This window comes from Rutilus rutilus (genome assembly GCF_951802725.1).
Source record: "Rutilus rutilus genome assembly, chromosome: 1".
Taxonomy (NCBI): Eukaryota; Metazoa; Chordata; class Actinopteri; order Cypriniformes; family Leuciscidae; genus Rutilus; species Rutilus rutilus.
In genome coordinates this window covers 57,059,773-57,075,304 of record NC_140209.1, presented here as the reverse complement: position 1 = coordinate 57,075,304, position 15,532 = coordinate 57,059,773, and the positions used below count along the sequence as shown (strand labels likewise).

Below are 15,532 nucleotides of genomic sequence, written 5' to 3'. Positions count from 1 at the left end.
CCTTCGGGTGGCCGTGGTCCCTCGAGTGGCCAGGACGGAGGCATAAGCTGGACGGGACCAGCGGCGAAGAGGGCTCTGAGCTGGACGGGACCAGCGGCGAAGAGGGCTCTGAGCTGGACGGGACCAGCGGCGAAGAGGGCTCTGAGCTGGACGGGACCAGCGGCGAAGAGGGCTCTGAGCTGGACGGGACCAGCGGCGAAGAGGGCTCTGAGCTGGACGGGACCAGCGGCGAAGAGGGCTCTGAGCTGGACGGGACCAGCGGTGAAGAGGGCTCTGAGCTGGGCGGGACCAGCGGTGAAGAGGGCTTCGTGCTGTCGCTGTGAGCAGTCTCAGCTGGGCAGTCGCTGTGAGCTGTCTCGGCTGGGCAGATCCTTGCAGACTCTGGTTCGACTGGGCAGACGCTTGCAGACTCTGGTTCAGCTGGACAGACACTTGAAGGCTCGATATGGTTCTGGATGAGGAGGGGTGAGGGAGTGAAGATGACTGGTGGCTGTGGTTCAACTGGGCCGATGAGAGGAGGAAGATCGCTGAAGTCATCAACCTCGGACATAGGCTTGGCGGGCACGACGCTGTCAGTCACAGGCGCGGCGGGCATGACGCTCACAGCCTCAGGGCGGCGGGCACGACGCATACTGCCTTGGCTTCGGCAGATCTGGCGTGAAGTGCGGGCTCGGCTGGACTGGCGTGAAGTGCAGGCTCGGCTGGACTGGCGTGAAGTGTAGAGTCGATTGGGCTGGCGTGAATTTCTGGCTTGACTTGACTGACGTGATGAATGGGCTGGACTGGGTCGACTGAATTCAGGATTAGGATGGATGGCATGGTGAAGATGGCAGGTGTGCATGGTGGAGTGGTGATGTCATCATCAGCCTCACCTATGGTGAAGGCTGAACCACTCAACCACAGCACATAATCCAAATACTGGGCGAAGGTTCCCGGTATAGTAGCTGCAACCCCAACCAAAAAACAGACTTTAGGACATCATCTGCCCAGCTTACCCCATCAAAAAGTTCCAGGAATTCGGCAACGTAATCTTCTATAGAACGTCCATCCTAGAAAGTGGTAAGGAGAGAGTGAGCTGGGTTTTCCGGGGTTAGGAGGATCCCCATGCCGACTCCTTGTTTGGTCGGTCAATCTGTAACGTCTCAAGGTTGAATAAGATGAAGTTCCAGGCAAAAGATCCAAAATACTCAATATTTATTTAAACTGAAGAATATACGAAACAGTGTGCGTGCACAGACAAAAGAGTGCTAACACTAACATTGACCAACACTGAAGACTGAAACAGAGGAACTTAAATACACAGGGAAATAACAGAAACAACAGGTGACAGTGATGATGATGATGATGGTGATGAGGACCAGGTGCAGGTGATGATGACTGAGGACTCTGGGAAGTGTAGTGCAGACAGGACGATGACAGACGGTGAATGTGACAGGTGTGAGTTAAGTTTACAGATCCTTTTTGAGGTTCCTCCTATCCGGGTGTGTAGAGGACCGTGCTGATGTTCGCCATTTCATACTGCCCTATGTGATCACCTTTCTTGTAAACTGCCAGCAATTATACATTTAGTGCTATAGTGCACTATTTTTTTTTTTTTTTTTTAATTTTGTATGTCAATAAAGACTTTTGTATTCATTGCTTATACTCGTGTCTCTGACCTTCCTGGCGCACACAAACCTGTGTGATCTAGTGTTAATTGCTGGGTTATTTTGATATTCCCTGGTTGGTTCAGGGTGGCGTAGTCGACAAATATCACATTAAGCTAAATTTGTTTATTAAAATTCTATACCGCTCCGTCACATTAAGTTAGTCTCATTCTGCTCACATGAAATGTTTCTCTGTGAGTCTCTTGCTCAAGTCCACTATGATCCAGTTCTTCTAGATCTCTGTTACCTGCAGGAACTGGATGTGATGGTGTGTGTGTGAAAGCTGCTCCAGCTCAGCGTCTTTCCTCCTCAGATCATTGATCTCCTGCTCCAGTCGCTCCAGTCGTCCTTCAGCTCGACTCACTGCAGTCTTTTCCTGATCTCTGATCCGCTGTGTCGCCTCAGAGCGGCTTCTCTCAATGGAGCGGATGATCTCAGTGAAGATCTTCTCACTGTCCTCCACTGCTGTGTGTGCAGAGCGCTGTTACACACACATCACAATCACACAGTGAGTTCAGTGAGTCCAAACTGAGACGTCTCACACTTCTCTTCTTCTCCAGACTCACCTTATGAGACTCCACAGCCTCTCTCAGCTGATGAAGATCTTTCTGTCTCTGCTGGATTCTCTGACGGATCTTCATCTGCGTCTCCTTCAGCTGTTTCTGGAGGACAAACCAATAACAGGGAATTACACATAAAACTATAATCACAAAAATTAAAGCTACATGAATCCAGAATTGGTGGAGGGTTAAAGATCTAGCATTGTAAGTTTATACTGTAGGTTCAAACCACTGATTCATAGTTTCCTGAAATGAGATTATGAATGAATATGACACTGAAATGTCAGCAGTATTTCATCAGTGCCTAGTTTTATATGAATAATTCTTTCATCATGTACTCTCCCTCATGTCGTTCCAAACCTGTATGACTTTCTGTCTATTCTGAGACATAATAGAAGATATTTTGAAGAATGTCTCAGCTGTTTTCAGAGGCCAAATAAAATATGATGACACAATCTCATTGGTTCTTGCATGTCACATGACTAAACATCATGATGTCATCACACAAATCAGTGAAGTTTGATGTTTTTGATGTCATCATATTTGATTTGTGCTCTGCCTACATGAGTTGATCAATGATTTGATTTGATTTGTTAATCAAAATTGGTCCTTTAAAAAAAAAGTGCTTTTAAAAGTAGCATTCCTTTAAAAAGTGAATGTAAATAATATACTTTAAAATAATATACTTAATTGTGAACTGAATGTAATGTTTACAGACATGTACATATTAATTGCCATTAAATGAACATGTATTATAGTTTAAATTTATATTTAAAGCAATTAGCTGAACAGTGATTTTTAAGTACTTCTTCATATGTAATTTCATAATTACCTCTATTGTTTTTAAAATATAGTTAAAGTGTACTGTCATATGTACCGACTAAAATATACTGTAATAATGTTGTACATTAAAATATATTAACTTTAAATATATTGAATAACACACTACAGTTGTAATTATAATCAAGTAATTTGGTATGTCAGTCAATACATCAAAATAAGTGCACTTCTTTAAAGCATGACAAAAGAGTCACCTTGAAATATTAAATATTATTAAAGTAAAACTTTTATTTTGAAATTATTACAAATTGTATTTATTAAGTGAAACAGTCATGAAAATGTACTCTCTTTAAGTGCACTTAAGTGGCCTTTCATTTACTTTCAAGTAAATTCTTTTTTAAATATACTTTTAATTTGAAGTACACTACAAGTTCACGTTCATACAATTAATCGCACTTCTTTTTTAAACCACTAGTGGTTAATATTACTTTTATGTTTTTTATCCTTTTTGGTGCTTGGGGTACTTTTGTACCCCATTGACTTTCAATGTATAGACTCAATTTGACATTCTTCAAAATATCATCTTTTATATTCCACAGAAGAAAGTCAGTCAATCCGGTTTGAGTTTTGAGTGAAAACATGAGTAAATGAGTGAGTAAATAAAGACAATTTAATTTCTGTGTGATCAATCCCCCTCAGTTCATACCTGTTTCTCTGTCCACTGTGCTGCAATTGATACAGTTTTGTGGTTTTTATGTTCATACTCTTTACACCGCACACAAATGCATTCTTGATCAGTGACACAGAACATTTCTAGCTCTTTATCATGTTTACGGCAGATCATGTCCTGCAGTCGTCCAGTGGCATCAATCACTTTGTGTGGTTTACGAGAGTGAAATTCCTCATGACGGTCTAAATGAGTTTGACAGTAAGATTCCTGACACACCAGACAGGACTTGACGGCTTTGTATTTTCTTCCAGTACAGACGTCACACTCCACGTCTCCAGATCCAGCGTAACAGTCAGCAGGAAGTTTAGTCTTCTTCAGTTTCTCCACCAGTTCAGCCAGAATGGTGTTTTTAGCTAAAGCAGGTCTTGGACTGAAGGTCTGTCTGCACTGAGGGCAGCTGTAGACTCTGTTCTCATCCTCCTGATCCCAGCAGTCTGTAATACAGATCTTACAGTAACTGTGTCCACAGGGAATAGCCACTGGTTCCTTCAGGAGATCCAGACACACTGAACACGTGAACTCATCCTGAGAAAATCTGGCTTCAGCCATTTTACTGCATGAATACAGAGAGACACAAACACACAACAGCTCAACAATAATCTAGTGTTTGTTTCCCTGAACTGAGGAGTTGAAATAGTTTCCTGCTTCTGTGTTTGAGTGATGTGTGTAAAACAGGAGTGTCTGTAAAGCAGTTTAATTCCTCATTCCTGATCAAGGAGAGTCACTTTACTGCTGTGTTTACTGTATGTGTCCTTCAAGTGGAGTTGAAAATATCATAATTACGAGTTCCGAGCTCATGAATGACAGAGTGAAGATTTAGCCTACTCACAAATGCATGTTTCTATATGTTACCGTGGCGTGAGGTCACACTTGATCCCGACTACGCCACCGGGGTTGTATACCACGGAAATAACTTAACAGCAACACAAGTTCAAATAGACAGTACTTGATGGAAGAACGAAGACGTAACTTTCAAGCTCAAAACTTTTATTGAAAATGAGTCATGAAACTCTGAATCAACAATCAACTTTGATGGTGAATATTATAAAAGAGGGATCACAATTTAATAAATATAGACGTTAGGTCAATTATTAAAATCACATCCCACCAGTCTTAAGACAGGAGTGACCAAGCCTGTGGGAAGAAGAGAAAGAGTCACTGGGCCACGGACCTGCAGCCCTAAAAGCACACACCACACGTGCACGGTCCTCAAGATCATTAACCAACCACTTCTAAAGAAAAGTGTAGTGAATAATACAAACCACTCTACACGCCCAAATCAATACCCATGCAGTGCAGAAAATCTCACGCCACATGCATTGAAGAGAGGAAAGGCCCAGATGACACCGAAGGAAAACCCCACACAGGCTGGCTCCTAATGCACAGAAGATATGAATTTAAACTCCCCTTTTCACATCACATGAACCTCAGCGGTTGGTCTAAACCAAACTCAAATAGTAAAATCAATTATAGACATAACAAACAAGAAATCAATTCAAAACAGAAAAATCTGTTTATAACCATAAACTTAAGATTTGTATAACAAAAATAAATCATAAGCAAAACAGCAGGGCCTAGACGTCAGAGGTCCATATACATAGAACTCCACAAAGAAAGATCTCTGCTGTAATCCAAGAGTGGAATAGACTGGGTGATACAGCTCGTTGCTAGGCTAAACATGGCATTCATCACTCGACACTATAGCCACATTAATCGCCCACGTGCTCACACTCTTGTATCGAGGATTTCCTCCCTCGCTATTCATACTTTGCAGTCACGTGACTACCATGGATACCGGGCGGGCAACAAACGGGTATGTTCAAAGTAGAGTCCTGTAGTTCCAGGTCTTTCTAGTAGCTATCAAGTCTGTTAGTGAGCTAGCTGCATAACTATGGACTAGGATTAACTCCAAGGTAGCTAAATTGTGTAAAGCAGACAAGGCTTTTTAAGATAATCGAGCAGTAATAATTCCTCCTCCAACTCTACTGTTGGGTCATCTCTGGTTCTCATTGAAAACCATAGATATCACGAACCTCAAAACAACCTATCACACACTTTTGTTGTTGTTAGCAAAAGACGACAGCTGTTACTGTGCGTTCACACCGCCACAGGTGAGAGCGTCAAAGTGCCCGGAAGTTTTTCAATTTAAATTAATTTTGCCGCTCTCGCCGGTTGTGGTGTGAACGTACAGTTAGCCTAGCTTAGACTCATAACACAAACAGCTGATTCGGCGAACCAGCTGGTGGTGTTGATTGACGAAACTACAGGGTAACTTAAAGACACGATTAATTACATGATCATACACCCATTGTGTTCAAACAAATGTTGAAATAACCTTTGATGGAGTGATGGAATGATCACTGCACAGACGTGTATACTGTGAAGGTTGCTTATCTCATCTGCGGTTAGTGCATCCAATCACACAACAACTATCTGGCATGTCGTTTACACCTCAAAACACCAACTTTTGTATAGTAAAACTGGTGCCATCCTGGCAAGATCCTTGATTAGTTTACTGGGTTTCGTTGCTGGAGAACGACGTTCTTGCCCGCCAGCCAGTACTTGTGACATCACGTGCAAAGTATTAATAGCCAGAGAATGTCTAATAAGGGGAGAAGTTCCACTCTCAGTAAACTTCCAGCTTCTGAACTGGTTGCAGTTCCACTCTGGTTCCATATGAGGGCGCTCACAGGATGAGTGCAGAATGAATGGAGGTCTATGGCGCTATACCCCTCAAAATCCACTTTTCTCAGGATATAACTTTTTGTCTAGTTATGTGAAAATTGTATTCGAAAGGAGATACAAAGAAATTACACACTGCTGGGTGTTAGATTTTTTAGAGTCACTTATTTGCTTTAAAAAGTCTTTTAAAATGTCAATGACGTTATTCACCTTATTCCGCCCCGCCCACTTTTACTTCTGTCCAGTACTTCCGTTGTAAACCAACTTCCGGTTTAGCGGACCCTCATTCAATTTCGAGGAGAACTGCAGAGAAGTCTCACTGATAAAATGTCACATAAGATAAGCTAATTTGTGCCAAATGTGCTATGTACGTGTGTACCAACAGCACAGCAATGCACTGTTTCTCGGGGTAATTTTTAAACGACTTTTAGGTGTTTATATGACCCGTCTGCCTGTCTGATCGCAGCCCGGCCGATGTGTAGTGTTTAGCCTACATTAGCCACAAACATCTAATGTTGTAATGGTCTCACTACAGGACTCATACACATGCTATACCTTGTTTGAAAGCTATGGTCCTCTAGAATTCAGTCGCTAGATTTATTTTACAGCCATTACTTGTGTTAGAGATCAAACCATAAGAAATTGCAGCTAGCAGTTAGCTAAGCTAACGTTCATCTTGTTCATCTAGTTAAAGCTCTACTTTCTTTCTACACCAGTTCGTGGCTATTTTTTTCTCATCTGTTGGCTATACACTGCAAATGTATCTGGTGATTAAGCAAACAAACTGGTGTAATAATGTTTCAAACTTTACATGTAGTAGTGTTTGTGCACATCTTCATAACTAAGTAATAGCTATTAGAAAGACACAGCTATTAAATAATTTGATTGTGGCATTGTTTCAAAAGCTTCAAGTGAAATGCACTTTAGTACGTTGCAGCAGTTGCTAATAACCATAGGTCAACGCATTTGGCTATAATATTATAGTCTATCTACTTATATCAAGACAGATAACAGATTGGACCAGGGCAAACAAAGCGCTAAGTAGCTAAACCAGGAAGTGAGATTACGCGGATGGCGCCACCCAGTGCTACTTCCGGAATAAGGTGAATACACATCGTACAACCAGAGATATTGCTTTACGGCAATCCTTCAGTCACTTTGGTGCTTTCGCGCTCTGCACTTTCTTTTCTCTTGAGGCATCGACAACACAGCTGACACAGGTAAACACACGTGCTAGAAGAGTTTTTGTTTTGTTTGTTTCTGGTCCCGCTGCGGATGACACGATGCCATCAAGCGGTATCTCTGGTCGTAATCAGTCCTTCACTGACCAATCAGCGTTCATTAGCAGAATGCTAGCGTGTTATGGGCAACAACAACTCAGCCTGTAAGAAATAGAAAGGATAAGTACTCGTTCATTCAACTTTCGACCTATAACCCATGTTGAACTTGCAAAACCTACAATCAAATCTGAGATTTCTCAACGGCAATCGGGTGAAAGAGAGAAATTTAGCCGTAAAGCTCCATAGACTCCCATTCATTTTGCTCTCATGGGCGATCGCCCCCAGTGGAACTCTGGTGGAACTACAACCAAAATTCGGTACAATAGGACTTAATAGGGAGTGGCCAGGCTCTCCGTAGACGGGCTCTGCTATAGCGCTTCGGGGTCACAACACCGGAAGGGGACGGAAGAGAAAATGTCAGGAAGTTACGCTGTCTACTAACCTTACACGCCCCACCCCGTACACAATCCTTATTCACTCGGTCACATATATACTGTGTCAAAGTAATGTCAATATGTCAAAACGTACAGTTCTAAGATAATACAGATCATGCTAGATAACATCATGGTTTAATTTAGGCACAAACAATGAGCTCATTAACCCTTTCCCCACCAGAGTCTTTACAAAAATTAAAAAAAAAAATTTTTTTTTTTTTTTTCACAAATCTTTCATGGCCCCCAGAATATTTTGTTGAATGAATATCTGAACATACAATATATCAAAATAAATAACAGAACCTCTGTAGCTTTTAGTATTTTTTTTTTTTTTTATCAACACTTAAATGTGGGTAAGTTTCATAAAAACAACAACATTTTAAACAAAAAGCTGAGAAAATTGTGTTTGTTTTCAAAGACTTCAACGTGCATGTAATGCTTTTATCGCTTGTTTTTGCTTCTTTTTGCCTGTATTTTGATCAGGAGATTCTGTACTCTTTCAGAAGATGTGTGATAGCGCCCCCTACCGTATAACAGTGAAAACATGGAAAACTGGAACATTCCGTCAATGGCGGGGAAAGAGTTAAAGCAATTATTACAAGTTGTGATCATAATGATTACAATATACTGAAGATTTGGGAGTTTTGTATGTTGTTTCAGATTTGGCATCATCTGATGTCCTCGTAGGGGTTGGCGACCTCTCTTCACAAGTGTTGGATCATCTGAAATCTTCATAAGAGGTTGGATCCAAACTGGAGCTGGCGTACTCAGGATCCAGAGGTAAAAACAGAAAAGCAAATGAAAAATAATCAGCTTAGCTGCTGTTTCAAGTAATAGATAATCATGTGCTTTTGATCTGATATAACCTGAGTATAAGGTTATGAGGTGCATTATGTGAATGATTGGATAAAGAGATATGTCTTTAATCTAGATTTAAACTGGGAGAGTGCGTCTGAGCCCTGAACATTTAGGAGCCAAATGTGAAAACGCTCTCCCTCCTTTAGTGGACTTAGAAATCCTAGGTACTACCAGAAGCCCAGAGTTTTGTGATCTTAAAGAAAGTGATGGATATAGGGTGATAGAAGATCAGTTAAATACACAGGAGATAAACCACTTAGGGCCTTATAGTTCAGTAGCAATACTTTGTAAACGACACAGAACTTAATAGGTAACCAGAGTAGATAATAAAATTGAAGTTATATGATCATATTTTCTTGACCTGGTAAGAACCCTAGCAGCTGAACTTTGCACTAACTGTAGCTTGTTTATTAAGGATGCAGGACAACCAACTAGTTATGCATTACAGTAATCCAGTTTAAAGGTCATGAATGCATGAACTAACTTTTCTGCATCAGAAACAGATTACATGTTTCATAGCTTAGCGATGAAAAGCTTTTGTATGAAATATTATTCTTTTAAGTCAAGTTGTCTAAATAATGTTGTGGTCAGAATTATTGGCACCCCTGGTAAATATGATCAAAGATGACTGTAAAAATAAATCTGCATTGTTTATCCTTTTGATCTTTCATTAAAAAAAAGAAGCAAAAATCTAACCTTTCATTGAAGTAAAATAATCAAAAATAGGAGGAAAATCACATTATGAAATAAATGTTTTTCTCCAAAACACTTTGGCCACAACTATTGGCACCCCTAGAATTGTTTAGGAGTAAAATGTCTCTGAAGTATATTCCCATTAATATTTTCATTTTTACCACACCAGGGTGAACATGAAATTGTCCACAACTGTAACACCCAGAACTTTAACTGTTGAGGATGAAGTAACAGTACATCCTTCTAGATGCAAATTTTATCCTAAGAGATTCTGTGTAAAAAATTTTTGGTCCAATAAGTAATACAGAATTTAATAGAAGAAAATTACTGGGGCCTATACCATGAAGCCGGTTTAGGTGGCTAGCCAGCTATGTTCCAGTTTAGTTTCTGCCAACCCTGGGTTTTAGGTACTATGAAAGTAGCTTGGCTTTAATCGGTGTTCGTCGCCATGGTATCTTACGCTGCACGGCTAACCTGCTCCAGGGCAGGTTATGTTCTGAATTCGAGATCTCAGACTGAAGTTTGACCAGTCAGCTGAGAGCAAAGAAACATATAGGTGACGTAACTTATTCCCTGTGTCTGTTACAATGACTTCACCTTTTCTTCCAAATCCGGTGGACATCTCAGCGCAAATTGTTAGACGAGCACTTCGTAGAGAAAGAGTTTTTAGCCAGACAAAATCCCCTTGCCTTTCCTGATAGTTACTTGTATGAAAGATACAGATTTTCACGGAAGGAATGTTTTATCTTTGCGAACTTCTTGAGCCGCACATAAAGAATTTAACACGTCGAATTCATGCACTTACTGTACCGCAAATGGTATTGCGTTGCGTTTTTTTGCAAGTGGTACATACTTGCACGGTGGGTGACGCACAGAAGCTAGGGGAAAACAAGAGTGTCGACGTCACTCTTTTATGTGCACACGCGCGTGGAGTAATCATAGCTTGAGGATCAAAACCTGAGTTGACAGAGAAAGTTGATGAGCTGCATCATGGTACCAATAAAGCCTGATTGCATCGGTTTGGTTTTGTCAACTCAAAACTAATCCTGTAACCCCGAGTTTGTTCAGCTACCTTCATGGTACAGGCCCCTGGTCATCCAATATTTTGGATATCTTTAACACAGATCTGTCAAATTGGATAATTTATAGAGATTTCACCTGGTCTGATGAAATATATAACTAAGTATCATCAGCAGAACAGTGGAAACTAATTCCATGTTTTCTTATAATATTACAGAGGGGCAGCATGTGTATTGAAAATAGCAGAGGGCCTAAAACAGAGCCTTGTGGGCTGCAGCACAGGGAACAAATCACCTACCATGCTTTCACATGATCGCTTTATGCAAATCTTTATATTTATTCACTAACGTGAAGATTCTCGGTACAAACAATATATTGTATTATAGTAGGCATAGATGTAAGGATAAAACTATCACGTTAAACAATACTTCGATAAATGAATGTTGATAAATTAAACTCAATGTAGGCCTACTATTGAAATTGATTTCTGGACTCCTGTCCCAACCACTTTTTAAAACGAAGTTACGCCACAATTCACTGTGAAAATCGCTGCTAAGCGGTGCTTGACGACTCTCTCTCTCTCTCTCTCTCTCTCTCTCTCTCTCTCTCTCTCTCTCTCTCTCTCTCTCTCTCTCTCTCTCTCTCACACACACACACACACACACACACACACATACACACACACACAGCTGCATCTCAGCCACCGCAAAACCCGTTCATCCTATTTTTAAATCACATCTTTCATATTTCAAGCAACGCATGGTTTCATGTGGTATCTAAATTTACTGTCGATTAATAATTTGTTTGGTTTATCATTTTGACCGTTCAGTTCATATTTCCCACAAATATGTTAGCGAAATTTTCTCTCCAATATTACGGCATCTGTATGAATGTGACTGTGAATCTGTATGTGTTTCCATTTCCTTCCACAAGAGGTCAATCATGAATAAAAACTCCGCTATTAAATGAGCAGGAACATGAGCCACAGATTGACCAGAGATTTTAACAAATTTAATGTCACTTTTTTTTGTACATTAGCCTAGGCCAGGGTTTCTCAAACTCGGTCCTGGAGGGCCACTGTCCTGCACAGTTTAGTTCCAACCCTGATCAAACACACCTGAACTAGCTAATCAATGTCTTCAGGATCACTAGAAACTCACAGCTAGGTGTGTTTGATCAGGGTTGGAGCTGAACTGTGCAGGACAGTGGCCCTCCAGGACCGAGTTTGAGAAACCCTGGCCTAGGTTATATGATGTCCCTCAGATGGTTATCATATAATTATATCATGGTCCCTCATATAATGTGTTTACATTGCATTAACATAACATGAGCCTAATCTGCTGTTGACATTTTTTTTACAATCACATAAAATCTAGATCAAGGCGTGCAACTGATTTTATTTGTCTTTCTGAAGTTAATAAAACACTTTGTTGGAATTAATAATGATATTGCACACAGGCAAGACAAGGCACTTTTATTTCATGTTTAAAACAGCCACTTCTGACCAAAGTGCTTAACAATCTAACAAAATTAGACAATAAAATACATAAACTGACAAGAGAATACAATACAATACAATAAAATAAAATGCATAAACTGACAGGTAAATACACTAATTATTAAAGAATTAAAATGTTGAGTCAACAACATCGACAGCACCAGACCTCCACTCGTTCCCAGTCACCAGAGTACTGATCACCGTCACCTGTCACCAATCTTCACTGATCTTCACCCAGCCCTATATAACTCTTCCCACTGCAGTTCACTATTGTCTGGTCTTGTCGTTCCCTCAAAGAACACTAACCTGACTCCTTACCTGCACAATACCTCCTTCTTCAGTCATCTGCTTCGATCTCCGAACCTACAACAGATAAGACCTTTACTCATCCAGATATCCATCCTGAACATTTATTCATCAGTTACTCGCCTGCTTCCACAGATTACTTATTCTGTGTGAATTCTCCTGTTTCATGACATAAACAAGCTTGGAAATGGCTGACGGTTAATAAAATAAATGGCTCATGTCTGTAATAAATGATCAGTGCCAATATTCAGAGCTAAAACGAAGCAGCCGATCAAAGCTCCTCCCTCACTAAGTAGATGTAGGGTGAGGGCACTATAAACCCTATGGGCAATCAATATGCCCAATCAAATACAGCCTGACTACACCACCCTGAATCTCTCAGGGAAAGTTAAGTGGAGTTTAACACAAATCTAAACACAGATTCAATGTGTACCTTACCAACAGAAGGAACAGAGACGTGTTTTTCAGATATAACAAAATTAACAATTTATTAGCAGACATACAGAAAATGACACGCCCAATTATAAGCCTTAATTCTTCATCTGGATAATCACACATGGGGCTGTAATCTTAAGAGAGAACAGAACACCAACTACAAGAAACAATACAAACCCCAAAAAAACTAGCGGACACTCGAGGAGGACTGACCGGCCACTGGCGTGAGCCCACTCTGTTTCCCCTGCAGAACTCACCAGTAAACGTGCCTAAAAAAGAAGAGACAAACACACTCCGCACGTATACAGAAAAAAGAAGTGCACACCACAGTGTACATGCAGTACCAATGGAGGGTTTCCACCAAAGGGACCACACCCGCGTTCCAACCAGCACCCCTCGGTGATCCGAAAAAAAAAAAAAAAATTAGTTGGTTCTCAGAATAAAAGAATGCTCAAGTAACTGACCATTATTGTTTCATGAGTTCACACTTACGTCATATTAAACTGACAAGATTATGCGTATTTGGCGTGCTGTCCGGGGGAGGAATTTAGCCCGAACCCAAATTCTGTCATTACTCGTGTCACATTGTTCCAAACAGTACACATACAACGCATACGGTATGACTAAACTTATTTGTGTAATATTCAGTGCAGAATGCACCATCTTGTTTTCCTCAGATGTCTGGATGTTTGAAACAATGAGACACTGGGTGAATGAGGGCATAATATAATTTTTTTAAGTAAATAATTATATTAAGATTTTTGCCTAATTTCTTTTTATTATTGTAATGTTTTACAAGATGAGCTGGATGACACTGCACAGGTTTGGAATGCACACACCATTAGGCAATCACTTTGCAAGAATGAGTGCTCTTTCCGACGCCCCATATATGATCCAGATGTACAGTAAATGAACTGTGCAACATTATAATTTCTGACTCTCATTTGAACCTTCCAAGTGACCCATATCAAGCTGTGAACTTATTCATGTGATCAGGGCATTACTGTAAAAACTACAAGGTCCTTTTTTATCTGAAACGTGTTTATATAAGACTTACATTGTATTGCATTGAGCTTACATTGTAGACAATACTGTCCCCAGGGGCATCCTGAAATGTTGAAGAACGTTTTTATAAAGAACTACAATACATGAATGTCATAAAAAATGAAACCAACATGTGCAAAATTGTTTATTGTTTACAAAGTTGTTTATAAATGGACAAAAAAGCTACTGAGGAAATCTGTTTATTTCAGACAAATTTGAACCTGTAACAGCATGTAACCTTTGTATTTAAACTTTATGGAATAAACAAAGAGGTTAAAGATTCAGAGAACCTTCCTTACACACAATCAAAGTGATATTGCATAGAATGGAAAACATTACAGCCATTTGTTAACATTTCCAGTATATTTCCACAATACATATAAGACTTGAATAACATACAAATCAAATAACAATTTATCAGTATTAATGGCTGCAGTGATGTACTTTCAAAGAAAAACCTGACCACTTACTATGTCTGTGGCTGAATTTTATGTAATTAACAGAAAAAGTTGATTGTTCAGAGTAATCTTTCTGTACAGAGTAAGTATTTCTGTACTAATAACAAAAGTGATATTGCATAAGATGAAAAACAGATCAGCCTTCTGTTTCAATTCAGCACTTTGCAGCTGTAGAGTGCATTTCTAAATATATTACTAAAATGTCTTTTCTTTTGTGTAAGCAAAACAAATGCAACAATAAGACTCCAACAAATAATAATAAAAAAACTGTACTAACAGCTCTGGTGATGTGCTTTAAATGAGCAAATCTGACCACTTATTGGAAAACGCCAAATTTATTTGAAAAGTAAATTCAATGTTATGAAAATCAAATGTAAAACATATTAATAATATAGGGGCCATTTAAATGGAATGTTATCCAAAGACGGCATGCTGTTCTTTTCCCCATGGAACACAAAAAATAATCACAAAGATTGTTACCAACAAGTTTATAATAACTACAGACTGTCAAGTTCCAAAAAAGTGATTATTATGACTATGAACTATTCCTGAGCAGCATCAAATTCATAGGATGTCCATTTCAAAGTATTCACTGGACGGAATGTTATCAATCTTCAACATTGAAGCTTACCTTGATTTAATCAACACATATGACAGAAGAACCAGAACAGAAGCGTAGACATTTTTCTGCTTTGCTTTGGTCAGCATTTCTGACATAACGTTGCAGAGGATTGAATACCATCTGTTCTTTCTGAGAGCGAATCACCTGTGTTGTTTGAAGTAGCTGTGCCACTTTTTTGCCAGTGGCCTTCTTTGTGCCATAGAGAGACAGGAGACTTTCCTGGTCTGGTACATTCAGCAGTGCAAACGGCATGGTTTTGGAGAAGCAATCTATTATATATTTGGGCTCTTGAAGAATTGCTTTATGAGCCATTGTTTGTATGGCAACTTCCATGGTGTTTGTTGGAGGGATGCAATGAGAGCCCATTCTTGTGAAGAGGTCAAGCAAATCTTCTTCATCACATTCCTCCAGTGTGCCCTGATGAGCCTTTGCAACAGCAGATTGTTCAGTTGAAGAGAGGTAGTTGTGGAAAGATGACATCAGGAC

At 39.9% G+C, this 15,532-nt stretch overlaps 1 protein-coding gene across 1 annotated transcript; it reads right to left on the bottom strand.

Moving 5' to 3' along the window:
- Positions 1-1,317: 1,317 nt before the first annotated feature.
- On the bottom strand, positions 1,318-4,384 carry LOC311286564 (E3 ubiquitin/ISG15 ligase TRIM25-like). Its single transcript, XM_084402766.1, has 3 exons — positions 3,693-4,384; positions 2,213-2,308; positions 1,318-2,127 (listed from the first exon to the last, which is right to left on the bottom strand). Exons 1-3 carry the CDS (start codon positions 4,263-4,265, stop codon positions 1,879-1,881), a joined length of 918 nt encoding a protein of 305 aa, XP_084258892.1. The 5' UTR covers positions 4,266-4,384; the 3' UTR covers positions 1,318-1,878.
- Positions 4,385-15,532: the final 11,148 nt, after the last annotated feature.

What these genes read in the sequence shown, in the direction of transcription:
- LOC311286564 (XM_084402766.1), bottom strand. Translation starts at nt 4,265, where the DNA reads ATGGCTGAAGCCAGATTTTCTCAGGATGAGTTCACGTGTTCAGTGTGT. An exon ending in CACAGTGGACAGAGAAACAG is followed by an intron (nt 2,309 to 3,692) that starts GTATGAACTGAG and finishes TTTGTCCTCCAG; the next exon opens with AAACAGCTGAAGGAGACGCA. An exon ending in AGGCTGTGGAGTCTCATAAG is followed by an intron (nt 2,128 to 2,212) that starts GTGAGTCTGGAG and finishes TGTGTGTAACAG; the next exon opens with CGCTCTGCACACACAGCAGT.